The 26,104-nt window shown below is 43.5% G+C and overlaps 2 protein-coding genes across 14 annotated transcripts in view; one reads left to right on the forward strand and one right to left on the reverse strand.

Annotated features, from left to right (window-relative positions):
* The window catches only part of LOC147998913 (disks large homolog 5-like), a 133,021-nt gene that overhangs the window by 102,688 nt on the left and 4,229 nt on the right, over positions 1–26,104 (forward strand). The window contains exon 1 of one of the 4 annotated variants that reach the window (XM_087595750.1): positions 25,643–25,799. The exons of the other annotated variants lie outside the window; for them this stretch is intronic. Within the exon in view, the coding sequence (XP_087451876.1) occupies positions 25,673–25,799 (127 nt within the window). The 5' untranslated portion in view covers positions 25,643–25,672. Of the gene's footprint in view, positions 1–25,642; positions 25,800–26,104 lie in introns of those variants that run through there. 4 annotated transcript variants of the gene reach the window in all.
* Positions 1–26,104, reverse strand: part of LOC147998918 (disks large homolog 5-like) — an 81,511-nt gene that overhangs the window by 599 nt on the left and 54,808 nt on the right. For 3 of the 10 annotated variants that reach the window (XR_015643812.1, XR_015643816.1, XR_015643815.1), the window contains one exon: positions 9,017–9,554. Coding sequence is in view for 2 of the 10 variants with exons in the window: in XM_087595934.1 (XP_087452060.1) it covers positions 239–401; positions 1,034–1,177; positions 2,376–2,535; positions 3,579–3,660 (549 nt within the window). In the remaining 8 variants the exon portion in view is untranslated. Of the gene's footprint in view, positions 1–238; positions 402–1,033; positions 1,178–2,375; positions 2,536–3,578; positions 3,736–9,015; positions 9,555–17,246; positions 17,316–19,575; positions 19,797–22,701; positions 25,893–26,104 lie in introns of those variants that run through there. The other 7 variants (XM_087595934.1, XM_087595935.1, XR_015643811.1 and 4 more) reach the window with 7 other exon arrangements.

Here is a 26,104-nt window from a genome sequence, read left to right on the forward strand (position 1 = left end):
TTCTGGATTGCAGTTTCAAAAAGGGCAGAGAAGTATAATTGCCCATAATTCAGTTTCTGAAGAGTGGTTAACATCCCAGAATACTTGTGCATAGACAGAGCAATGAATAACTCTATCACATGAGGTGGGTGACTGACTGGGTGTGGGGAGATTAGAAAGGTGATAGGGGAAGCAAAGATGTATCCAATAGGCAAATGGTATCAGACATTGTTAATCTGACTCAGCTGCTTGTTCCTACCACATTTTGCTGGGTCTGGAGGTTGCTGGTCTTCTCCTGTTCGTCTTCATCATTCGGGTTCAACTCAAACAAATATCGCTGTAACTCCTTGCACTCCTGCTTCAATGTGACCAACTTCTTCTTCATACATGCCTGGTCCATCAGGAGCCGGCTGTGCAGGTTGCTGGAAACACACTCTGCATAGTAAGATCCTGAAGCCTCTTCCTCCCATTCCAACTGCCAAATCCCACAAACTCCACCAGGACCCAGATTCCCATAAAGACTTCGTAGAATACATCTCCATACATGTAAGGCTGCTGCACAAATAGCAAACGGCCAATCCAGGGAAGAATAAATTGTTTCTGTGACCCAAGCACCAATAAGAGTCCATGTCTCTCCAAAAGAACAAGGGATCTACAACTATCCATGAAAGCCCAATGCATCGGGGCAACATCAATTAGTAGGCAGTAAACAACCACAAGAGGACAGTAGAACCAAGGGAGGTCATGCTAACCATGTGGTCCACACATTCAGCTTTGTTAAACCTGGTATGACCCCAGAGGCCCAGGTCGGCCTAATAACACTCTGATGCCTGAATCAGTATAGATCTATCCAGAGCCTTCTAAAGATGCATAGACACTGTGGTGAGAAGTCACAGTCTCTTATGGAACTGAAACTGAGTCCAAAAGACCCACGGCACAGTGATATTTAAACAGCAGAAGACATGGACCCAGAGCTGCAGGCTCTCCAGTCCAGAACAAAGAGAGGCAGCAATGGATATTCCACAAGTGATGGGCCCTTCTGACCAGTACTTACCGATAGAAGTTAATCTCCTTCTTGAGCTCCTGAAATTTCTCACGATGTTCAATGTTCTTTGTGTCTAAGTTGTGCAGTAATGACATGACCTGTTTCTCCTTTATCTTCAAGTTTTCATAAAATGGATTTGGCCTGAAGTACGGGCTGGCCCCAGGAAGATAGAACCCAATGAACATCGAGGTTTAGGATTATATGAACTCAGGCTGCGTCCTGTACTACCCCAGCCCTGGAAGGACACTTTCTGAATTCTACATATTTGGATCTTCTTCAGCTTCAGAAACTTGGAATTGTGTGCCCAGGATAACAGAAGCTAAGCACCCAGATAAAGGGTTCCCTGGCTCACTTTTTTCAATCAGGAGGGCTGGATCTGCATTCAAACCTGTTATGCTGTCAAGAGCCTAGGCCATAGAGCTTACCCAACCACACACACACACACACACACACACACACACACACACACACACACACTTCCAGAAACCTCTGATTTCATTTTTCCTGTTTTGACAAGTGGAATGCTACAAGCCGAATAACTAATATTCTAGAGGCAGACAGTACACATAATTCTGGAGATGAGACCAGATATTGCCACAAACTTATAATCTGCCCAAGGCATACAAATGTATAGACAAATGTGACCACACAGGCAAAGAACTGTGCTGTTGAAAGTGGGGCTTCCAAAATAAAGCACTCACACCTCCATGAAACTATTATACAGGTAAATCCTGAGGTCAAAAAACAGACCCCTAAATTCCAAGGGTGGAGGGACACAGAAACATATAAAAGTTGTGCATATGCATGCAGACCTGTGCACACACAGACACACAAACTGGGACACACCCACAAGAAAAGGAAAGTAAACAGACTCAGAGAATGAGAAAGAGAGACAAATATGGAAAGAGCACAATGAGAATCAGTAGAAATGTATGCACCATTACTGTCTCGGAATTTAAGGCACAGAGACAAGAAGGAACAGGCCTGAGCCTCAGGACTTCTAGTTAAGCATTGATATGAACACTGTGGGACCTGTCACCTAAGGGTGCTGCCATGAGATGATAGCATTCAGTCACCTTCCTAGCAAGTACAAACACTCTCCATAAACTCACAGCACCTAGAACCTTGCAAAGCTACCACCTGTCAAGGGCTTTCCAATTGTACACTGGGAACTCATGCCCAAGTGACTTTATCCCTGAAATCTTCACTCAGATCACAAGTTCAGATTTTCAACAGGTGGAATCAGAGGGTCCATTTCCAAACTCACTCCTCAGTAAGGGTCAGGTTCTGCATCTCCTCTCTATGGGAGATGAGGTTTAGAACAAGGTCGTTTTCTTGGAGCAATGCATACCTCTTGCTCATGGATCCACCTGTCACATAAAGGAGGCGATCTGTCAGCTCATTTCTCTCCTTGGTAGTTAGCTCCAGTTCTCTATTCAGCCTCTCCTCTTCCTCATTGGCCTGCACCTTGTTTTGGACATTTTCAGGGGATGACGTCTGTCTGCAGGCCTCTGTAAGTAGAAGAATACAAGTGAACCCGCATGGGGCGAATGCATAGAGCATACACAGACCACAGTGTCGCCCAAACAGGAGAACATGCTTGGAAGCCAGTGTCACTGCAAGGAGTTTGGTCTATGTGTAAGAGGCATCTTAAGTGGATCACAGTTCCCCCACTACTATATACAGACCAAGAGATGTGAGCAGCCAGGTGTTCCCTATGCCCAACCACACAGGCTTACAAGTACCAGAAAGATGCCTTCTCCAGGATTATTATCAGGTACGCAGGCTACAACCTGGTTTCAGAAGTCAGATCATCAATTCAGCATCCACAATGACTTGATTGATCAGGGATACTCAGATATCCTACACTGTTACTCTAGTCCAATGACTTTGCATTAAAAAGTCATATAGGGGGAGGACATGGTCAACAGACTCATTAATTCCCCCTACAGAAATGACAAATGCCCCAGAAGTGCCAATAGGTTACAAGCTCTTTCTCTACCTGCTCCGTATAGTTGGCTACTGTAGAAAAATATCTGCCACACAGAACCTCTAATATATGAAGGTAAGATTGGCCCCGTCAGCCAGAGGTAGTCAAAGGAGTTCTAAGAATATAAGGTCATGGCCAGGAGCACAGTTCTCTCCCTCTTACTACTGTCAGATAGTCACTGAATTTAAAGAAGCAATGAAAGTGAAGTACATTGATGCCCTGTTTAATTCAGAAAAGTTATACACTCCATGACTACTTATGGTGTTATTATATCAATTTAACATACCGAATGCACTGTAAAAGTAAAGACTAGAAGTTCACCCAATAATAGCATAGGCACTGCCATATCCTCCATGTGGTTATGGAGAAACTAATGATGTGAAAACCTTGACTTTCAGGAATTGTGATAATCATGGAATTCAATATCTGTGGAGATGTTCCAGTGGTTGTGGCCCATTACTAAAAAGGCCAGCGGAAGACCCCCACACACAAACCTGACAGGAAGCTCAACATACACTGCCCAGAACTTACTCCACATTCCCCATGTCCTCTGTCCATCATTACCTTTAGGTTTCGTTTGCTTCACTCTAGACTCTTCTCTATCAACATCAGCTCTCCCAAAGCGCCTACAAAGACGGGCAAACATGTCTGTGGATATATCCTTTGGACACTAAGAGAAAAAGTATGGAATTGGTTGTCACAACGGTACTGGTGACATCACAGGGATTCCAAGGTCTCTCTAGGAGACAATAGAATGTCCACGAAGGGACGGCTGATGTCATGGAGAACAGACTTTGCCTCCCTGCTAATGTTCTCCCTGTACTGAGCAAAAGCTGATGGACCCTTTTCAGGGGACTTCCTTGTGGCATAGCCACTGAGCACCACATGCTTCCAAAGCCAAATTTGGCTCTAGGCTTGATTGGAAAAACCTAAGTCATTGCTATGTATCTAAATGAGTGCTTCCTCCCCAATCCCTGCACAGAAATGTTTCATCCTACCTCAAATTCTCCTCAGTCAGCAATATTACCCATTAAAGATTACTGAGAAATCACACCAGTTCCTATAAGTAGCCAAAGAGGTCTCCTGTCTCATCATGTGCAGGTGCATGAAATCACATGCAGAAATAGCCTGTAGGGTAGGTTGCGATGTGGGTGTGTGTTATAGGTACAACCTGAAGCTTTGTGCTTAACATTTGACAGTTGCCACCAGATTCCTTAGGAGAAAGAATTGCATTCATTATGGTCCTGGCAACAATGTGGTGATCTGTTAGCAGAGGAAACTGAAATATTGGATTCACCAGTGAATGCACCCTCAGGCTGAGTGTGGGGCTCTCCTCTTTGCACTTAAGTTACCAAAGCAGGATTGCTTACAGGCTTCTCTAAGCTATAATGTGTGATTTCATCTGAAAAATAAAATAGTCAGCAGATGTGTGTGTGTGTGGGGGGGAGGTGCAGCCAAAGGAGTAGGACAAGCTTAGAGACATAACTCAGTGGACAGAATAAGAAACAAGCATCTTCACTTCTGTTTCATGGATCACCCCACAAAACACAAAAGCATCTATCGTACTAAAAAAAAAAAACCAAATTATTTTATTGAATGCATACACTAAAGTATTAGTAGCAAAGCTCAAATTTTGGGGGCAGATCCATGACTTGAACTATCTTCCGGACAACATATAAAGCAATAAATAAATAAATAAATAAATAAGAAAAATACAGAAAAAATACAAAAACACAAAAAGCACGAGCCTCTCATGTGAAGTTACAGAAGAGTGATCCAGTGGTCACTTCTGACCAGGCCATTTTAGCTGTGACGGTGCATAGTGACCCTTAATTTGATGGGTCCTACATAAAGCTTTGTGCAATATTGTCATTTTAACAAACCTCATCCAGAATATACATAACGACACAGGATATGATCACAATGTCCTTGCTGTGTATCAAGTTATTTTTCTGTGTCCTTGATTGTCAGGCATATTACAGCAAAATCTGAGATGGCTGGTAGACTTGGAAGAAAGTGGATATGAAAGATCCCCATTTATATATCAGTACAGCCATTTCTTAAGAATGAGAATCTTTTAAGCTGGCCTTCGCTTAGACCCTTGACATTAGACAATAGAGCAGAAAGTACAGAAAGCACATTCCCACCCACTCTCTAGGAAGCTGCCTGACCATAAGAACAGAGGGTATAGAACATATTTACTGCAGGGCAATTACAAGACAGGAAACATCTCTGGGAAGCTGACTGACCACTATAGAAGTGAGATATCCTTGGTACTGAATGCAGCTGTGCTATAGGCTGACATCGCTATAGCCTTGTCCTGGGAACTCCAGAAGGGAAACACCTGCCAAGACAGATATCCTTGGTCCTTGTCCTGGGAACCCCAGGATAAGAAAACATATATCAAGTCAGACGTCCTTCATACTGAAATAGCTGCATTGATGTTGTTACGGCCTTATCCCAGGAATTCCAGGACGAGAAACATCTGCCTAGATATCCTTGGCACCGAAATAGCTGAGCTAATGAAACTGTGTAATCTTAACTGACTATTTAAGCTGTACATTTCTGTTGTTTGAGCCTCCTCACATCCCTCCTGCGTGAGGACTGTGTCAAGCCCCAGTGCATTGGTATCCCAAAGTAAACCTCTTGTTTTTACATCAAGACTGAGTCCTGTGTGTTCATGGGGTGGTGATTGTCCTCAGGACTGGAGCGAGAGTCTCCTCTGTCTGAGGGTCTTTCAGATAAAGCTATAGTTGTGGGTTACACACCTCAGCTCTCATTGGCTAATGCTGTCCTCACAGTCCTTGGAGGCCCCTTTGTAAGACTACCTGTTGGAAAGTGGAAGCAGCTTTATTTGAGCTCAAAGTGAACAGGACGAGCAACTTAGAGAACAAGATGGGGTAATTGAGACCCTGTCTAAAACCAGCACAGAAACCCACCCTTCAATCAAAGCATCATCTACCAATTCTTGAATTTTTACCATTCTCTGCCAACCAGTCTTTCATTCAGGAAAGGTAGAAAAGAACTGGAAATGATCTTTGTATTCTAAGGACCTCGATCTGTCTTTCCTTAGGTCAACGTTAAGAACAAATGAAATGGGTATCACCATCTGAATAACTTACTATTACCTACTCAGCATTTCTAGCCTAATACTGTGCCTATGGCAATCTCAAGCTTCCCCGAGTGTTGCTGCCCCAGCAAGAAGAATGAAGAACTGAGGTCAAACCCCAGTGAACCTTTCAAGGGGTTAGAAGAAAGCCATCAGAGATACTGAACTTCTTTGTCCTTAGATTAAATCAAGATGATACAACATGAATAGATTGTGCTATTCAACCTTACATCTTCCACACAACCCCACCTATCTGAGTTCATTGCTTGGCAGAATTCATGCCCCACCATCCTAGATATTTCTTGATTCATTGCTGCCAAGGGCCAGGTTTCCTGAGTTTTGTTTTTTATAGAATTGGGTGTAGTCAATCATAGTTGCCCTCTGTAAGAAATGACAAATATCTATAATAACTGACCACACTGTACTTGTGTATACAAGTACAGTAGTGGAAAATTCAGCATAACTGAGGAGTGGGAAATCACCACTGTGTCCTGGCCTTTCTCTGCCCATATCACAGCTCACAGGCAGCTGGGGCAAACCTTGAGTTCCTCTGTAGAAACAGAGTGAGGATGAATGGACACTGAGCAGGCAGAGCAACACAGCTGATGCAACTCAGTTCCAGCAACAAACACATTATTTGTTTCCCATCTTAACAGCTTGTTTTGAGGACTTGTCCCCACACCTAGCTTAAACACAGCAATTTTCATACATGCCAGCCTGCTATTTCATATTGTTGCTGTAATACGCCTCCACATCATAGATTTCAAAAAAGAAAGATAATAAACCTGACAGTGAGAAGGGTGATGCTTGTCAACATCTAGTGCGTTGGCGGCCCAGGTACGGTCACAAATAACCAGGACACAGGGGATGCAGAGCAAAGGCAGATGCAACTGCATGCAGCTGCAAGTTTATTAACCCTTATATAGGCATGAATATGAATTACCTCACTTTCCCTTTTGGCAAGATATAATAAGATCGTTATTCCCATGATACCAGGAACAACCGAGGCAAGACTAGGCAAAGAAGTAAGACTAAGCAAAGGCTTCTTCTTAAAATATCTGTATAGCAAATCACCCCTCTTCCTAGTATCACAATATCCTTGTCATAACCCAGAGAGCATGAGAGCTGCTTCCACAAAATAGGACATAGTACAACATAGTGTGAGGTAAAGTGAGGAAAACATTTCCTTCTCAAGGGCAGCGTTCCAGCCCCTGCTTGCATCTCTCAGCAGTCTTTCTTTGATCCTGTCTGGGAAGTGTATCTCAATGACTCCACAATTTCTTTCTTTGTTCTTTTGTTTTAAAAGTAACACTGTCTATAACACAGCTAAATGTCCTCGAAGGGGTTTAATCATGCAAAAAGAAAGCAATATAATATATAATATAGGCAACCTTTAATGAGTGTATCTATTTTCTTAGGTGTATTTTTCAGATATCTTCCCAGATCTGGATTTAACTTTGGTAATTGTTATCTGTCTAGAAAATCAGGAATATCAAATAAATATTTCTGTTTTCTGGCGTAAAGTCCTCGGGAGTAAGAACTAATGATTTTGGAATTTGCTCCGTGTCTGTTGTTATGTCCCTCATTTCATTTCTGATTTTTAATTCATGTATTGTCTCTCTTGTGCATTGTTAGTTTGAGGAAGGGGTTGTCTCTCTTGTGGATCATCTCAAAAAAAAAAAAAAGAGGAAGAAAAGACAGCTCTTGCTTTCCTTGACTTTGTATTTTTCTCTTTGTTTCTAAAGGCTTGATTTCAACCCTGAGTTTATTGCCCTTCATCAGATCCTACCAGACTCTCTATGGGATGAGGCTTTGCCTCACTTGGTAACAGCAGCATGGAATAAATGAAGCTTCTGCTGATCTCTGTTGTGGTGTTGCACATCACAATCTCACCGAAAACCATGCATAGCCTGGTTTTAGGCTCTATAAAAGCGGCCCACTATTTCAGTGTTCCCTGCAAGGTGCCATGGAACGGTAGTAACATAATTCTGCAGGCACATCGACAGGTTTCTCCACGGTCTTCTGGGTCATTTGATAATAATTTATAGTGAGTTCATGGATGAACACACACACACACACACACACACACACACACACTTTACTGACATGGTGCATATTCTTTGCACACCAAAAATAAAGTGAGCGTTACTGAAAATGCACCAGTAGGGCAATCCATGGAGGGAGCTGTGGGGAAGCTGGGGCTTAGAGTTACTTAAAAGACCGATGCAGATTCTCCTTCTATTGGAGGAGAAACTTGATAGACAATGTGGTTCTTTATTTTCTTTCTCTAGAGCACACAGGACTAGGGTGGCAGCTAGGGCTTTGAGCATGTTTGGCAAGTACTGTAGCACTGAATTAAATCCTAGGGCTGGAACCCTATTAATCATCTACAACAATTACAGGGCAGGCTGGATGACGACACTCAGCTGACAATGTGGACATCTCAGGACAGTCACTGGACAATGGCTGACACACTTGTCTGGAGACTGGAAATGTTTCTCGATCTTGGAGAGGAAAGAAGGACCCTCCAACTACACTGAACTCTAAGGAAGTTTATTCAGGTGAGGGATGACAGGGACTGTTTTGTCTCACGTCACACATGTCAGTAGAAAATATCCTAGGTATTGGATGGCGCTGTTAGCATTAACAGAACAAAGCCCATAGTGTTGGGAAGATTAATAAATTATGAGTAGGATTAGAAAACCCCAAGCCTCTTCCAGGTTCTAGGAGAGCAAAAAAAAAAAAAACCATGAAATACAGCATTAATGTGATAGTTTGGTTAAATCTAGTTACTAGTTTCTATTGTGATACCTATTGTCAGTGTCTGCGCCAACAGTGTGTGAATATCAGGTGTAGGTTTGTGGGGTTGAAAGAAAACACGTACACGGGTCACCCCTTTTTAGCCAGTGCCACCAAGGCTTTACTGAGATCTCCTTATATACCAGAGGCAAAAGCTGTGGAAAAACAACAAGGCAGGTGAAAATCCCCAACCAGGAAAATAGGACAAGTCTGTGTGGTGAAAGTTCCAGCCCAATCAGGGGCATAAACAGCTTCTTAAAAACAAGAAGCAGGAAAGCTCAGTGGGGAGGAAGGGTGCCATGGAAAATCCCAGCCCCAAATCAGGGGCTAAGAGCAGCTGTCAAAGGTGTAAACAATTTCTTGCTATAGCAGGCTGAAAGGCTCAGCGAGGGGGGAGGGAAACACCAAGGTAGGGCCCAACAGGAGTCTTCACTGGTGGCTCTAATGTTTCACTTTCCTCTGCCAACTGGCCTCCACACTGTTTCTAGGACCATAATGATTTCAAGTCTTCCTCATAAGGAATTTTGTGGCAACCGTTGAATGCTAAGCACAAGGCTTCATGAGTGTTCCCCTAACACACACCCATGTTGCAACCTTCCATGCAGGCTATTTCTTGATGTGATTTCAAGCACCTGTACATAATAAGACAGGAGAACATTTTGAGTGCATATTCAAACTGGTATTATTTCTCAGGAATTTTTAATGGCTAATATTGGTGAAGGAGGATAATTTGAGTTAGGATGAGACATTTTTGGGCAGGATTTGGAAGGAAACATTCATTTAGATGCATAGGAATTACTAAGGTTTTTATAATCAAGCCTTGAGGAAAATTTGGCTTTGGAAGCAGGAGGTGCTCAGTGGCACTGCCCCGGGAAAGTCTCCTGGAAATGACACCTCAGCTTATGCTCAGTACAGGGAGAACATTAGCAGGGAGGTAAAGTCTGCTCCCCATGACATCAGCTGTCCCTTCTTTGACATTCTATTGTCTCCTAGAGAGTTCTTGGCGTCCTCTGCTATGTCACCAATGTTGTAGTGACAACCAGTGCCCTAGTTTCTCTCAGTCCGAGTCTGGCAGATACACCCTAAGACATGTTTTCCAGTCTTAGAAGTGTTTTGGGAGGGGGGATGTCGATTGTGGAGAGACTAGGGTGAAGGAGTCTGACCTTTCGTCTCACAGAAATGATGGACAAAGAAAGTGGTTCTGCGAAATGTGGAGTAAGTTCTGGGCAGTGTCTTTTGAGCTTTCTGTGGAGGCGGGGGGGGGGAGGGATAGTGGGGGTCCTGCAAGCTTAAGCTGACCTTTCTAGCAATTGGCCACAACAACTGGAGCATCTGCAAAGGAATTGAAATTCCATGAATATCACAATTCCTGAAAGTTATGGATTTCAGAACATTAATTTTCCCATCCCCAAAGAAAGGATATGGTAAGGCCAATGCTACTCTTCTGTGAACTTCTGGCCTTTACTTTTAAAGTTGATTTGTGGCTTGTTTTTTGTTTGTTTATTTATTTATTTAGTGGGTAATATTATTTATTGCCAAAGTCAAACATCTGGGTTACATCCTGGGACCCATATGACAGAAGGAGAGAAATGGCTCCTGAAAGTTGTTTGGTCATGTGCTGCACACACACACACACACACTCACACACACAAACACACACAGACACACACACACACTCACACACACACACATTCACACACACTCACACACATACACACTCACATTCACACTCACACTCACATACACACAGACACACACATACACTCACACACACACACTCATACACACACATTCACATACACACACTCATACTCATACTCACACTCACACTCATACACACACAAACTTTAAAACAAAAGTAATTTTTCTTACAGTCTGATATAATTGGTTCTAATAAAAAGACAGCCTGAGTGTAGTTACTATGTAATTAAATAGTACTCATGCTCTCAGGCAAAGAGTTTAAAGTTTATAGGTACCTAATAAACTAGCATTGGGACATATGAAGAACATTTAAATGTTCAGCTGAAATACAACGAATAGCTAATTTAATTTGTTAAAAGTGAAAGCATACATAATTCTGAAGGTTTTTATACTAGTTTTATTATACATATAACTATGAAACAGAAAACATACATATTTGATCAATGAAATGAGGAAGATTGATTTAATGAACAGAAACATGGATGGTACTTCAAAATTTCCGTGATTACATATTATCTATTTTATTCCCTCCACAATAGCAAGAAACGGACATTATTATTTATGCAACATTACAAATACTTAAACCGAGAAAATATTAATTGTTTGGCCTGCTTTTCTGAGCTTCCTTAAAGATATAGTTAATTGACAGAGCTGTGGTTTAAAATTAGGGTACATATTATTCTGTTTTGAATGTGTGCCTTTTCTTTCTATTTTTTTCTCCATCTTTATTAAATTGGGTATTTCTTATTTACATTTCAATTGTTATTACCTTTCTGGGTTTCCAGGCAAACATCCCCCTAACCCCCCTCCCCTTCTCTATGGGTGTTCCCCTCCTCAATCCTCCTCCCATTACCACCCTCCCCCCAACAATCCCTTTCACTGGTGGTTCAGTCTTGGCAGGACCAAGGGCTTCCCTTTTATTTCTAGTGGGTGCTGCTCTCCCTGCTCCGTGGGAAGTGGATGGGGGGAAGGCCCGGGCCTGAGGTGAGTTGGAACTGGGGTAGAAAGGCATAGGGCCTCCTAGGTGAGAATGTCAAGCTGCTGCTGCAGCCACCATGGAGAAGCCCTTGTTCCTGTTGCAGGGAGGAGAGTCTGGTGCCCACAAGATGGCTGAAGGGGAGCTGAGAGCAGACAGCTTCATCACCCGCCTGCTGGACGTATGAGGATATCGTCCGGGAAAAATTGTGCAGATGACTGAAGCAGAAGTCCGAGGGCTGTGTATCACATCTCGTGAAATCTTTCTTAGCCAGCCAACAGCTGTGAACACAGGTTTCTTTTGGAGAGCAGGCCTGTGCAGGCCCAGAACCTAGGTGGGACAGTTCAAGCTACCCTTTTTCCATGGCCAATCTCAGATCATATTCAGAAAGTATTTCTTGGGCTAAAGAGATGGCTTAGTGGTTAAGAGTACTGACAGCTCTTCCAGAGTTCCTGAGTTCAAATCCCAGCAACCACATGGTGGCTCACAACCATCTGTAATGAGATATGATGCCCTCTTCTGGTGTGTCTGAAGACAGTCACGGTGTACTTGTATATAATAAATAAATAAATAAATAAATAAATAAATAAATAAATCTTTAAAAAATAGAGTATTTCTTCCAGGTGATGGATTTCCAATTTATGGAATTGAACTAACTTACTGATGGTGGAAGTGACACAGAGAGTTAAAGTACAGAAGGAATAATCCAGAATGTCCACCAACAGTTGCTGTCACACCAGGACTTTTAAAATCTCAGCTGCTAGAGAAGCAATGTAGTCTTTGGTCATTCTGAAGCTTAGGTCTTCTAGTCATTATACGCTGACCATGACACAAAAAGAGTCATCTATATCAAAATAGAGAAAGTAACTAGATTCACACCACACTATCACATTACTACTGTATTTGAGGTTCTCAGTTAATATCTAAGAACCTGGAAGAGGCCTGGGTCTTGCTACACATACTCATAATTTATGTCCCCATTGTCAGCTGAGAGTCTTCATACAGCCTGCTCTGTAATTTTGTAGAAGATTAATAGTGTTCTAGTGAGCACAATGTGATTAGGAAATCGGGGGATCCCAGGAGCCTCTCTGACTTCTAGCACTCCATGCACTGTCAGATGCAGTCAGAAGACAAGGGGCTGTCGGTTCCAGGACTCTCCACATCCCTGCTGGGGTGCCATGCCCAGCCTGGAGAGTGAGGGTCGGTCCTGCTGTCCCCAGTCCCTCATGCCCAGAGCCTATCCACTGGCTGGCTGGGCTTGGCTTTCCTGTGCCTGGCCCTCCTTTGCCCATCCCTGCCCTGCCTTGCCCTGCCCTGTTGACTCTCACTACTTAGGCCAAAGAATTTGAGATTTGGGCTCCCTGGCCCTGCACTCAGAGCCTCTGGGAAGCAAGGAGACCCAAAGGGACAGACCCCAGGCCTGGCCCTGGACTCCTGCATCTCCCCCTACCCAGAGGTGTATTCCACAGTTCTCCACTCCAAGTTTAGTTTCAGGGACCCCAGCAGGTGGCGTTCTTTGCTGAGCCTCACATGTGAGCCTGGGATAGTGGTGGGATGTAAAGTGCTGGAAGTCTTTCAGAAAATTCAGGCTTTTCTCAAACTCTCTGACCATCCAGTGCCCTCCCTGGTTCACCCACCCTGTGGAAGGTGGGAATCCACTTTTCGATGTCCTGTGTGACTTTCCCTGCAGACTGGGCTCTCCTGCAGGAGATGCTTTCACATGCTTCTTTAAAAGCACCTGTTCCTCAGACTTAGATCAGCTGTGAAAACAGGCTTCTTCAAGTCAGTGTGCGAGCTCCCCCTCCCAGCTCAGAGCTGCAACACCATAGGATCCTCCAGCCCCAGTGCTGGGTGAGTCCCCCAAAGGACTTAGAGCAAAGTGCCCCTTCTGAGAAGTGACCTTAGAACAGAAAGTCCAGAAGTGACAGTCAACCCCCAAGTGCTTCTTCCAGGAGAAAGCAACCAGCTGTCCCTTTGAAACAGTGATGGCTCCCACATGACCCAGTTCTGTGATTGGAGAAGATTTTCTGGTACTTTGTTGCCCAGTCACAGTGGGGATACATTCTTGATCCATGCTCATTCCTACAAGAAAAGGTCCTCCTCCCCACCCAGGCCTTGAGGTGAACCCAGGTACTTAAAGATCAACGGACCAGAGAGAACAGAATGCAGTCCAGGGGAGAGGAGAGGCCAGAATGATCTTAAAGCAGAGAAAAGCCCCATATCGGCCATCTAACAACTTTAGGGTTTGTGCATATTGTGTACTTCAGAACCTTAAGGTCACATTTTCTGATAACACTTTTAGGAGAAGCAGAAGTCTACTGTGGGTGGGATTGTCCCAGGCAGGTAGGGGATCTGACTCTGCAGGCCTGGCCACCCTCTGTGTTCTCCTGAAAATAATTGTTGGTCAGCTGTCAATCTGAAGTGAGAATTTTTTTTAAATTTATTTAATACTTAATAATAATTCTTTGGTTTCCGGGCAAACATCCCCTCCCCCCTCCCCTTCCTTATGGGTGTTCCCCTCCCAACCCTCCCCCCATTGCCAACCTCCCCCCAACAGTCTAGTTCACTGGGGGTTCAGTCTTAGCAGGACCCAGGGCTTCCCCTTCCACTGGTGCTCTTACTAGGATATTCATTGCTACCTATGAGGTCAGAGTCCAGGGTCAGTCCATGTATAGTCTTTAGGTAGTGGCTTAGTCCCTGGAAGCTCTGGTTGCTTGGCGTTGTTGTACATATGGGGTCTCGAGCCCCTTCAAGCTCTTCCAGTTCTTTCTCTGATTCCTTCAACGGGGGACCTATTCTCAGTTCAGTGGTTTGCTGCTGGCATTCGCCTCTGTATTTGTTGTATTCTGGCTGTGTCTCTCAGGAGCGATCTACATCCGGCTCCTGTCAGTCTGCACTTCTTTGCTTCATCCATCTTGTCTAATTGGGTGGCTGTATATGTATGGGCTACATGTGGGGCAGGCTCTGAATGGGTGTTCCTTCAGTCTCTGTTTTAATCTTTGCCTCTCTCTTCCCTGCCAAGGGTATTCTTGTTCCCCTTTTAGAGAAGGAGTGAAGCATTCACATTTTGATCATCCGTCTTGAGTTTCATTTGTTCTAGGCATCTAGGGTAATTCAAGCATTTGGGCTAATAGCCACTTATCAGTGAGTGCATACCATGTATGTCTTTCTGTGATTGGGTTACCTCACTCAGGATGATATTTTCCAGTTCCAGTGAGAATTGTTTTTTGTCAACTCAAACGGATGATATTTCAAGTCTCACACACTATGTGACTTTACACACAGGGGACTTGAACTTACTTCTAGAGAAGTGACTATGGGCCGTCAGAGGGAAACCATTCTTGACTTTAGCATTCTGTCTGTATAACAGTCTACAGGGACTGGCTTCCTGGACAGACATGTTCAAGCAGACTCACATTGTTATGGGGAAAACCTGAGGCAAGAAATGTCCTGGGGACAGTGATTTCAGATTGTGCCTTTAGCCGGGAATCTCTGTTGTCATTAAGGCCTGCTAAATCATGTAACTAGTTCAGGGCATCTCTGCTCTAACAACTGTTCCGGGTTCTCCTGAGAAGAAGGCCTTACTTTAAAAGTATTTCACAGAGCAATGTTTCTCAACCTGTGGGTCACGACCCCTTCCCAGCCCCTTTTTTTCTGATACTTTCCCTATCAGATATGTTGCATATTATGACTTACAAGAACAGCAATATTAGTTACAAAGTCGTAATGAAATACTTTTATGGTGGGGGTGACCACAGCATGAAGTGCTGTATTAAAGCGTTTCATCATTAGGAGTGATTTGAGCCACTGCCATAGAAGCTGACACATGGGAGCAGACTCCTCATGTGAGTAGAGACCCATGGCAAGGGATACCGTGTCACACCCTAGAACCCAGAGGCAGAATCTACCCCAGGAGTCTGTGGGTCACCTTGTCTTAAATTCTTCCAGGGTCAAGAATAGCATTGATCATCTCAGCAGAGTCAGCTTGCACAGCCATATCAGGCCCATGGCTTCCCTGTACAGAGAAGGATGTGGGTCTAAGTGACAGCCAGTGAGACTGAGGGGACCCTGAATCTCATTTGCTTTGAGCTGTGGTTTCTTCACCTGTAAAATGGACGTGTTTCTGCTGAATTGGGTTGTAGTGGAGATTAACAGAACATACAACCTGCTCAGTGTCTGCCTGGCATGGACACCTGCTGGTTAAATGGAAGTTGTTCATGGTGATGCATTTAAAAGAAGAATCTCTAGCCCCATAGTGTTAGATGCCGGGTTGTGGGGAGCGGGTGTGGCGGCAATCCCAAGATGGTGCCCGGGACAGCTGCCAAGTCTTATGACTAGCACCTGACTTCCTCATACAACCAAAAGTAAGCCACGCCCATCGTGAGAGCTGCGCAGGTGCACCATGACACAAGATCAGGCCATTTGGCGTGGACCTATGAACTGAGACTATGTAGACTGGACTGATGGGGCGTGGTTACTGGTTTTTTAGTAGGGAGTGTCCTTGGGGGTAGGAGACTGCTGCTTGCATGCAGAAAGAAAGGTTCCTGAATAAACTACTTTGAGAAGAACTTCGTGGTGTCTCTCCTATCTGCAGGACGGAGACGGAGACGACACCGGTGCCATACAGGTATTGTAAGCATTTTGTGACTCTACGACCACCTCAGATTAAACCCGAAGGCTCTTGTTTAAAATTAAAAAAAAAAAAGAATCAAGTATAAATTACTAATATGAAAAAATCATAATCAGAATTGAGGTAATTCCTGTGAAGACATTTAGTTTTTCATTATTTTCTCCTTGAGGACTTCTCAATTGTCTTTCCAAAATGTGATGGCCACACAAATGGTTCCCAGTGGGTGTGATCTCTCTGTCCATGGGCCTTCCCAAAAGCTGCAGAGCCAATGTGTTGTTTTACAACACAAAATTCCAGACATTAAGTTTACCAATGAAGTCTCAGGAATCAGATGCTGAAGTCAAGTAAAGCTCCCAACTGTCCTTCCTAATTCACTGACCTCTCAGAAGAAGAGCATTCCTGTTCCCTCTGCACACTTTCTTAAAAATCCTTCAATTCAAAGACTTTCCATTGCATTAGTCATCTTCATTTCCTTTCAAGATATGCCTTGATCTCCTCTGGACCTAAGTGCACGTTTTACCTTTGCAATGAAGGTGTGTAGTAGGTGAGTCATATGGTAATAAAGTCCATGTTTGCAGTAAACAAACAACTTTTTCTTTAAATGTCTGTGCCATGGCAATGCTATACCACACACTAGTTTTTCACTAAATAATACATTCATAGAGATCACCGTGTGATCTAATATTTTGTAACATAACTTAGTAATGTTCTCTCTATTATAGAAATCAAGTTCTCTCATGTGTATTCTGGTCTTTTTTCTGTCCTGTCTGAGTACATCATCATGGGAATCCCAAGGAACATCAAACCTGGGCTTTTGAAACTGTTGCATGTGGCCAACCGGGAACCAAAACCACCCAGGAGACTACTGATACTTGACACACATCAATTCCCCTCCCTATTTTCATATAGTTTATGGGAAGAGGTCACCATTGCTGACCAAGTCTCATTATCCAACGTGCTACTAAATAGAACAGTTGGGGTAAAGGAGGTCACCCACAAAGCACAACACACCCATCTCAGATAAACATGTATGGTTTATTGAATCCAAACATCAATGAATTTCAGGACACAATTAAATGTCGAAACCTAAGGATAATAGATAGAGAAGAGAATTAAGATGTCTAGTTCATAGGTCCAGTAAACACCTTCAACAAATCATAGCAGAAAACTTCCATAAGGTAAAGAAAGAAAAGACCATAAAGGTACAACAAGCTTACAGAACATCAAATTAATTATACCAGAAAGAATTCCTGCATTCACACAATAATTAAAACACTAAATGCACAGATCAAAGAAAGAACATTAATAGGTGTAAGGTATTGAAGAGTTAAATTTCAAAAAGTCAGTCACAAACAAAGTCCTGACATGCCTAAGAGATTTTGAGATAGGGTTCACTGACCCGGCTATCAGCCCCCAAGGACACTGGCCATCTGAAGCCACCCTTTCCCCTTCCTTCACTCCCTGAGGATTAGTCATCCCCCTGCTGAGTGAGATGAGTCACCCTACACACATTGCTGAGATGCTAGATTACACGTATTCTCTGCTGATGTAACTCCGCGACAAAAGTAACTGTGCACCATTTGAATCAGCCAATCATGTGTAACCACGCGAAATCCCCTGGCTTTCCCTATATAAACCCCTGCCTTTAGAGGCTCAAGGTCGGCTCCATGAGATACATGTCGGCCCGAGATCTCTTTAATAAAGCTACCTCTTGTTGTTACATCAAGATCGGCTACTCGTGTTTCCTGGAGCACGCCATCCCGAGACTGGAGCAAGAGTCTCCCCAAATTTGGGGTTCTTTCAGTATAAATATCCAGTAACAAAAAAATTCAGACGTATCTGAATTACACCAGACTTCACAACAGAGACTCTAAAGGTCAGAAAATCTTGGGCAGATGTAATGCAGACGCAGGCTCCTATATCCAGCATAATCCTCAACCACCATAAATGGAGAAACCAAGATATTTCTTGTCAAAACCAAATTTAATGAATCATTTTTTTTCCGGAGCGGAGGACCGAGCCAAGGGCCTTGAGCTTGCCAGGCAAGCGTTCTACCACTCAGCTAAATACCCAACCCTACAAAACCAAATATAAACAATACTTTTCTCTAAGAAAGCACAACAGAGGATAATAGGAGGAAAACTCCAAGACAATGAGCTAAACTATAACCAAGAAAAACCAAGAAATTAATCATCTCTCAATAATTTCAAAAAAGAGAAGCACACAAACATAATTTCACCTACAACCAGAAAAAGAAGAAAATGCAGCAATCATTGGCTTTAATATCTGATCAGATCGTCTTTCCCTAATCCCCAAGCTCCTAGGGGCCAAACTGCCAGCCAAAGTGTATGCAAGGATGCTCTATGGTTAAAGGTGAGGCCTATTGCCCCACCAAACACAGATCCTAGAGGAGTGAGGTGGGGATGGATATGTGTGGGTGCAGGAGCACTGTCACATAGGCAAAGCTGAGCAGAAATGGAATGTAAGGTATGATGAGGGGAGTGTGGAAAGTAGGACAATATTTGAAATGTAAATAAATAAAATAACCGATTAATAATAAATAGCCAAAAATAAAATAACAAGTAAAAAGGTAAATAAAAATTAAACCAAACCAACCAAACAAACAAACAAAAATCCCTGTAGTGTATTGGCCTAATGCTGCTTGTATTTTAATGCTAATTTGTAGAACTCAAGACTGGTTAACCCCAAATAACTGACCCTGCTCCCAGTTAACTGTGATTATAAAGAAGCCAACAGCCAACAGCAGCACAGCAGAGAGATGGGGGAGGTGAGCTTTGAGGGCTTTGCTAGAGAGGATCATGAGGAGGGAAGAAGGAAGAAGAAGCTGCCAGAGAATAAAGGAAGAACATGTGTGATGGAGAGGAGAGAGGAAGAGGACAGCAGCCATGGTTAAGGGAGAGGAGTGCCTGGTCCTGAGGGCTGTCCAAGGGGAACAAAGAGCAGCCAAGATGCTACACAGTAGTAAGAGCAGCTCTCAGGCGAGCAGAGATCAGCAGAGACCCCAGACCAATAAGCTACGCAAGCATAACTCCATCCAAACTCCCTCTCAATATCCGTGTCCTCCATGGGCCTGGCCTTAGCGTGTGTCCTGTGTCAGCACATGTGTCTGTCTCAGCTGACATCACTCTGCCCATCAGCCCGAGTCCAAGGAAACAGTGAGAAACTACACAGCCCACCAGAAGGGTTTTTGCTGTGGTTCTATGAAGTCCCAACAAATGCAGCTCAATTACAGAATGCAAGGCAGACCAATGCATGTGTGTCCTTAGTGCAGAACCCTTCATCACGTGTCCCTTCACATGCGTGCTTTAGCAGAACATCCTTTTACCTGTGTCTGCTTCAGTGAAACGTTCCTTCACACATCTGCCTTAGCCTTTCACCTGTGTCCACTTCAGGGAACCACTCCTTCAGGTGTAGAATTTCTCAAGATTAGCAAACCGCATACAGAACATTCAGAACAAAGCAAGGTGTGTGGTCAGCATGTCCTTGAGCCAAGTCCCTTCTCCTCGTCAGTGATGGCAGGCGTGTTACAGCAACAATATGAAATGGCTGGCAGACATGGAACAAAATGGCAAAGGCATTCTGGGGGATGTCAGACCATACCAGCCAGCAGGTCAACTGAATTTTTAAGTTTTGATGTTACAAGTGAATATACTTGACCTTCAAACACTGAGAGAGCCCATTATAATATGAACTATATGAACTAGGTCAAGACCACCTCTAGGGCAAAGGCCCTCAGCCTGGGGGTCGTGACCCACACAGGGTCTCCTATCAGATAGTTTACACTACAATAAAGATTCATTACAGTAGCAAATTTACAGTTGTGAAGTAGCGACAAAATAATTTTGTAGTTGGGGTCACCACAGCATGAGGAACTGTTCTAAAGGGTTGAGGCCATAGGAAGGTTGAGAAACACTGCTCTAGGAATTTATGTTTTCTTTCTCTTTCATATTTTTCAGACAGAATCTCAAATTGTAGCCAAGATTGGCTTGGCTTGGAACATGTGTGTAGTTCATGCTGGCATCAGACTTATGGCAATTCTCCTGCTTCAGCCTCCTACTCAGGAGCCTACCAGGGTGAGATCACAACCACGGGTAATGTGATTGCTGTTCTTGGCTGTCAACTTGAGTGTACCTGGAATTAACTAATGCCAAATGGCTTGATGCCCTGTGAGGGGGAGATCTCTCTCTCTCTCTCTCTCTCTCTCTCTCTCTCTCTCTCTCTCTGTCTCTCTCTCTCTTACTCTCTCTCCTTCCTTCTTTCTGTTTTCCTCTCTTCAACCCCCTCCTCTTGGTCCTCCTCCTCTTCTTTGTTTTTTTTTGAGACAGGGTTTCCCTGTGTAGCTCTGGCTGTCCTGGAATTCATTTTGTAGACCAGGCTGGCCTTGAACTCAGAGATCCACCTGCCTCTACCTCCTGGATGCTGAGGCTAAAGGCATAAGCACCATTGTATTTTTTTTCTTAATTAAATTTTCTGAAGCAAGAAGACCTACTTGTAATCCAAATCTTGGAGATCAGAAGATAAATCTTTAATTCAGATCTTTTGAGATGGAAAGGCCCACCTCTAATGTGGACCACACCTTCTTTTTTCTTTTTATTTTTTTCATCTTTATTAACTTGAGTATTTCTTATTTACATTTCGATTGTTATTCCCCTTCCCGATTTCCAGGCCAACATCCCTCAACCCTTTCCCCTCCCCTTCTATTTGTGTGTTCCCCTCCCCATCCTTCCCCCATTAGCGCCCTCCCTCCAACAATCATGTTCACTGGGGGTTCAGTCTTGGCAGGACCAAGGGTTTCCCCTTCCACTGGTGCTCTTACTAGGCTATTCATTGGTACGTATGAACTTGGAGTCCAGGGTCAGTCCATGTATAGTCTTTGGGTAGTGGCTTAGTCCCTGGAAGCTCTGGTTGGTTGGAATTGTTGTTCATATGGGGTCTTAACCCCCTTCAAGCTCTTCCAGTCCTTTCTCTGATTACTTCAACGGGGGCCCGGTTCTCAGATCAGTGGTTTAATGATGGCATTCAGCTACATATTTGCCGTATTCTGGCTGTGTCTCTCAGGAGAGATCTACATCCAGTTCCTGTCGGCTTGCACTTCTTTGCTTCATCCATCTTATCTAATATCTGTATAGGTATGGGCCACATGTGGGGCAGGCTCTGAATGGGTGTTCCTTCTGCCTCTGTTCTAAACTTTGCCTCCCTATTCCCTGCCAAGGGTATTCTTGTTCCCCTTTTAAAGAAGGAGTAAAGCATTCCATTTTGGTCATCCTTCTTGATTTTCATGTGTTCTGTGCATCTGGGGTAATTCAAGCATTTGTGCTAATATCCACTTATCAATGAGTGCATACCATGTGTGCTTTTCTGTGATTGGGTTACCTCACTCAGGATGATATTTTCCAGTTCCATCCATTTGCCTATGAATTTCATAAAGTCATTGTTTTTGATAGCTGAGTAATATTCCATTGTGTAGATGTACCACATTTTCTGTATCCATTCCTCTGTTGAAGGGCATCTGGGTTCTTTCCAGCTTCTAGCTATTATAAATAAGGCTGCTATGAACATAGTGGAGCATGTGTCTTTGTTATATGTTGGGGCATCTTTTGGTTATATGCCCAAGAGAGGTATAGCTGGATCCTCAGGTAGTTCAATGTCCAATTTTCTGAGGAATCTCCAGACTGATTTCCAGAATGGTTGTACCAGTCTGCAATCCCACCAACAATGGAGGAGTGTTCCTCTTTCTCCACATCCTTGCCAGCATTTGCTGTCACCTTAGTTTTTGATCTTAGCCATTCTGACTGGTGTGAGGTGAAATCTCAGGGTTGTTTTGATTTGCATTTCCCTTGTGTCTAAAGATGTTGAACATTTCTTTCGGTGTTTCTCAGCCATTTGGCATTCCTCAGCTGTGAATTCTTTGTTTAGCTCTGAGCCCCATTTTTTAAATAGTGTTATTTGTCTCCGTGAGGTCTAACTTCTTGAGTTCTTTGTATATTTTGGATATAAGCCCTCTATCTGTTGTAGGATTGGTAAAGATCTTTACCCAATCCATTGGTTGTTGTTTAGACCACACCTTCTGCTGGCTCATATCAAGGACATGGAAGAAGGAAGTTTGCTTTATTAATTCGCCTACTTCTTCAGGATTACTGCATGTACTGAAGACCAGCTTAAATATCCAGCCTTATGGACAAAACCGTTGGAGTCCAGGGGTTGCCCCATAAACCACACAAACTCTGACCTCACTTAGACAGGGATGGTTTATTGAATGCCCACCCTAAGACTGATCATCAGAGACATAGCTGAGAATTTGTCAGGCTACGACCCTGGACATTTTTCTATGTCAGTTTATAAAGACTAAAACTGTGAGGTCATAGGCAGGTGCTGGAAGGGCTGTCTGGTTGTCAGCCCTGACTCAAGCCATTTTAGACAACAAAGGTTCATACTGACTTTTTATCTGTTTAAAGATTTATTTATTTATATATAAGTACACTGTAGCTGTCTGCAGACACACCAGAAGAGGGCATCAGGTCTCATTACAGATGGTTGTGAGCCACCACGTGGTTGCTGGGATTTGAACTCAGGACCTCCGGAAGAGCAGTCAGTGCTCTTAACCATGGAGCCATCACTGCAGCCCTCATATTGACCTTTAATTTTATTGGTCCTACATGAAGCTTATAATTATGAAATTTAAGATTAAGAAACCTCACAACATAAAGAACTTCCTTCCAGTGGTTCCGGAATGGGTGGGTGGGGGAGCACCCTCGAGGAGGCTGGGGAAGGGGGTGGAATGCAGGGTTATTGTAGGGGAAACTGGAAAGGGGGTTAACATTTGAAATGCAAATAAACAAAATAACCAATAAAAAAAAACATACACAAGTTATGTGATCATTCCTGACCCTGCTCTGAGTTAAATTATTTTCAGACAATCATGACAGACAGACATAGTACAGCAAGAATATGAACTATCTGGCAGGCATGGAACAAAATGGCTACAGCTATGCTAGGGGGATTGGCTTCAACAGGGGCAACTACTGCAATTTGGACCTTCCATTCCTTGTTGAATTAGCTGTACCACAGCCTATACACCATTCTAATAAATTTTCTTTCTCTATATACAGTCATTCTAGGAGGGATGATTGGTTATGCATTGTTAAATGCAATGCTGATCATTAAACCCCATCACTTCCACAGCAATATGTAAGTTACTGAACAACTGAACAAAAATTAAAATTTACTGCATTTATTGCGTGTGTCAGCAGGCATAGGGAACACTTGGCTGCTTACATCTCTTGGTCTCTATAGAGTAGTGGGAGAACTGAGACCCACTGAGGAGGTCTCTTAAGCATAGACCAAACTCCTTGCAGTGACACTGGATTCCAGGCTTGTTGTCCTGTTTAGGCCTCATTGTGGTCTATGTACATACACTCTATGCATTCTCCCCATGCAGGTTCACATGGACTGAATTCAGAAAGGTGGGGATGGCAGAAAGATGCATGGTTAAATAGCCCACCAGGTTCACATTGTATCAGCTTGATTTAATCTAAGGACAAAGAAGTGGAGTTTCTCTGATGGCTTTCTTCTAAACCCTTGAAAGGATCACTGGGGTTTGACCTCAGTACTTCATACTTCTTGCTGGGTCAGCGAAACTCAAGGAAACTTGAGATTGCCATAGGCACAGTATTATGCTAGATATACTGAGTACGTGATACTAAGATGTTCAGATGGTCATACCCATTTGCATGAGTTCTTAATGTACACCTAAGGTAAGAGAGATCAAGGTCTTCAGAATAGGAAGATCATTTCCAGTTCTTTTCTACAGTTCCAGTCTGAAAGACTGGTAGGGAGAGAAGGGTAGATAATCGAGAATTGGTGGATGATGCTTTGAATGCAGGGTGGGTTTCTGTGCTGGTTTAGACAGGGTCTCAAGTATCCCATGTTGCCCTCTTCCTAGCTGGCCAGGTTCACTTTGAGCTCAGATAAACCTGCTTCTACTTTCCAGTAGACAGTCTTACAAGAGTGGCCTCCAGGGACTGTGAGGACAGCATTAGCCTTTGACAGTTGAGGTGTGTAACCCACAACTATAGTTTTGTTATAGCCACTTTGTTCCATGTCTACCAGCTATTTCAGATTGTTGCTGTCTATGCCTGACAATCACGGACACAGAAAAATAACCTGATAGAGAGCAAGGACATGGTGATCACATCCTTTCCTGTTCTGTATGTTCTGGATGAGGCTTGTTAAAATTCCAATATTGCAGAAAGCTTTATATAGGACCCATCACATTAAGCATCACTGTGCACTGTTCTATCTAAAATGGCCTAATCAGAACTGACCACCAGATCACACTTCCTGCAATCCTCATATGAGAAGCTTGAGCTTTTTGTTTTGACTTTTTTCTTTCTTTCTTATTTGTTGCTGTATAAGTTGAGAGGAAGATATTTGGGGCCATGGATCTGCCCCCAAAATCTGGGGTATGGATCTGATCAATCAGTGTTGGTGTGTGCACTCAATACAGTATCCATTTTTTTACTGTGACAGATACTTTTGTGTTTGTGGGGAAGCCCATGACCCAGAGCACAAGTGCTGGGTCCTTGCTGTATCCACGTAGTGATGTGTATAGCCTCGTCCTACACCTTTATCTGCACCCCCTATATCTCTTGACTATTTTATTTTTTTGATAGAAGCTCAGCTTCTGATAGAAGGCCTGTCAGCAGTGCTCCTTTGGCGACATTAGCGCAGAGATGAGAACCCCACAAGCAGCATGAGGTTCCCTTCATTGGTGGCTCCAATATTGCACTTTCCTCTGCCAACTGGTCTCCACACTGTTCCTAGCACCATAAAGACTTCAACTCTTTCAACTAAGGAATTTTCTGGCAATTGTCAATTGCTAAGCACATGACTTCATGAGTGTTCCCCTAACACACACGCATGTTGTAACCTACCATGCAGACTACTTCTTGATGTGATATAAAGCACCTGTACATAATGAGACAGGAGAACTTTTGACTGCATATTCAATCTGGTGTGAAATCTCCGGAAGTTTTAATGGCTAACATTGGTGAATGAGGACAATTTGAGTTAGGATGAGACATTTTGGGGCAAGATATGGAAGGAAACATTCATTTAGATGCATAAGAATTACTAAGGTTTTTATAATCAAGCCTTGAGGAAAATTTGGCTTTGGAAGCAGGAGATGCTCAGTGGCTCTGCCCCAGGAAAGTCTCCTGGAAAGGGCACCTCAGCTTATGCTCAGTACAGGGAGAACATTACCAGGGAGGCAAAGTCTGCTCCCCATGACATCAGCTGTCCCTTCTTGGACATTCTATTGTCTCCTAGAGAGTTCTGGCATCCTCTGTGATGTCACCAGTGTTGTAGTGATGACCAGTGCCCTAGTTTCTCTCAGTCTGAGTCTGGCGGTTACAAGCTAAGACATGTTTTCCCGTCTTCGCAAGCATTTTCGGAGGGGGAATGTCGATTCTGGAGAGACTAAAGTGAAGGAGTCTAGCCTTTCGTCTCAAAGTAATGATGGACAAAGACAGCACTTCTGGGGAATGTTGAGTAAGTTCTGGGCAGTGTATTTTGAGCTTCCTGCCAGGGGGGCTGCAGGCTTAAGCTGACCTTTCTAGCAATGGGCCACAACAACTGGAGCATCTGAAAAGGAATTGAATTTCCATGAATATCACAATTCCTGAAAGTCAGGATTTCAGAACTTTAGTTTCCCCATCCCCACTGGGAGGATATGGTAAGGCCAATGCTATTATTCTGTGAACTTCTGGTCTTTACTTTTACAGTGCATTTGTTATGTTACATTGTATAATAACACCATCAGGAGTCATGGAGGGTCCTCCTTTTCTGTGTTAGAC

This window comes from Rattus norvegicus, chromosome 19 (assembly GCF_021556685.1).
Source record: "Rattus norvegicus strain SHRSP/BbbUtx chromosome 19, alternate assembly SHRSP_T2T, whole genome shotgun sequence".
NCBI classification, from domain to species: Eukaryota; Metazoa; Chordata; class Mammalia; order Rodentia; family Muridae; genus Rattus; species Rattus norvegicus.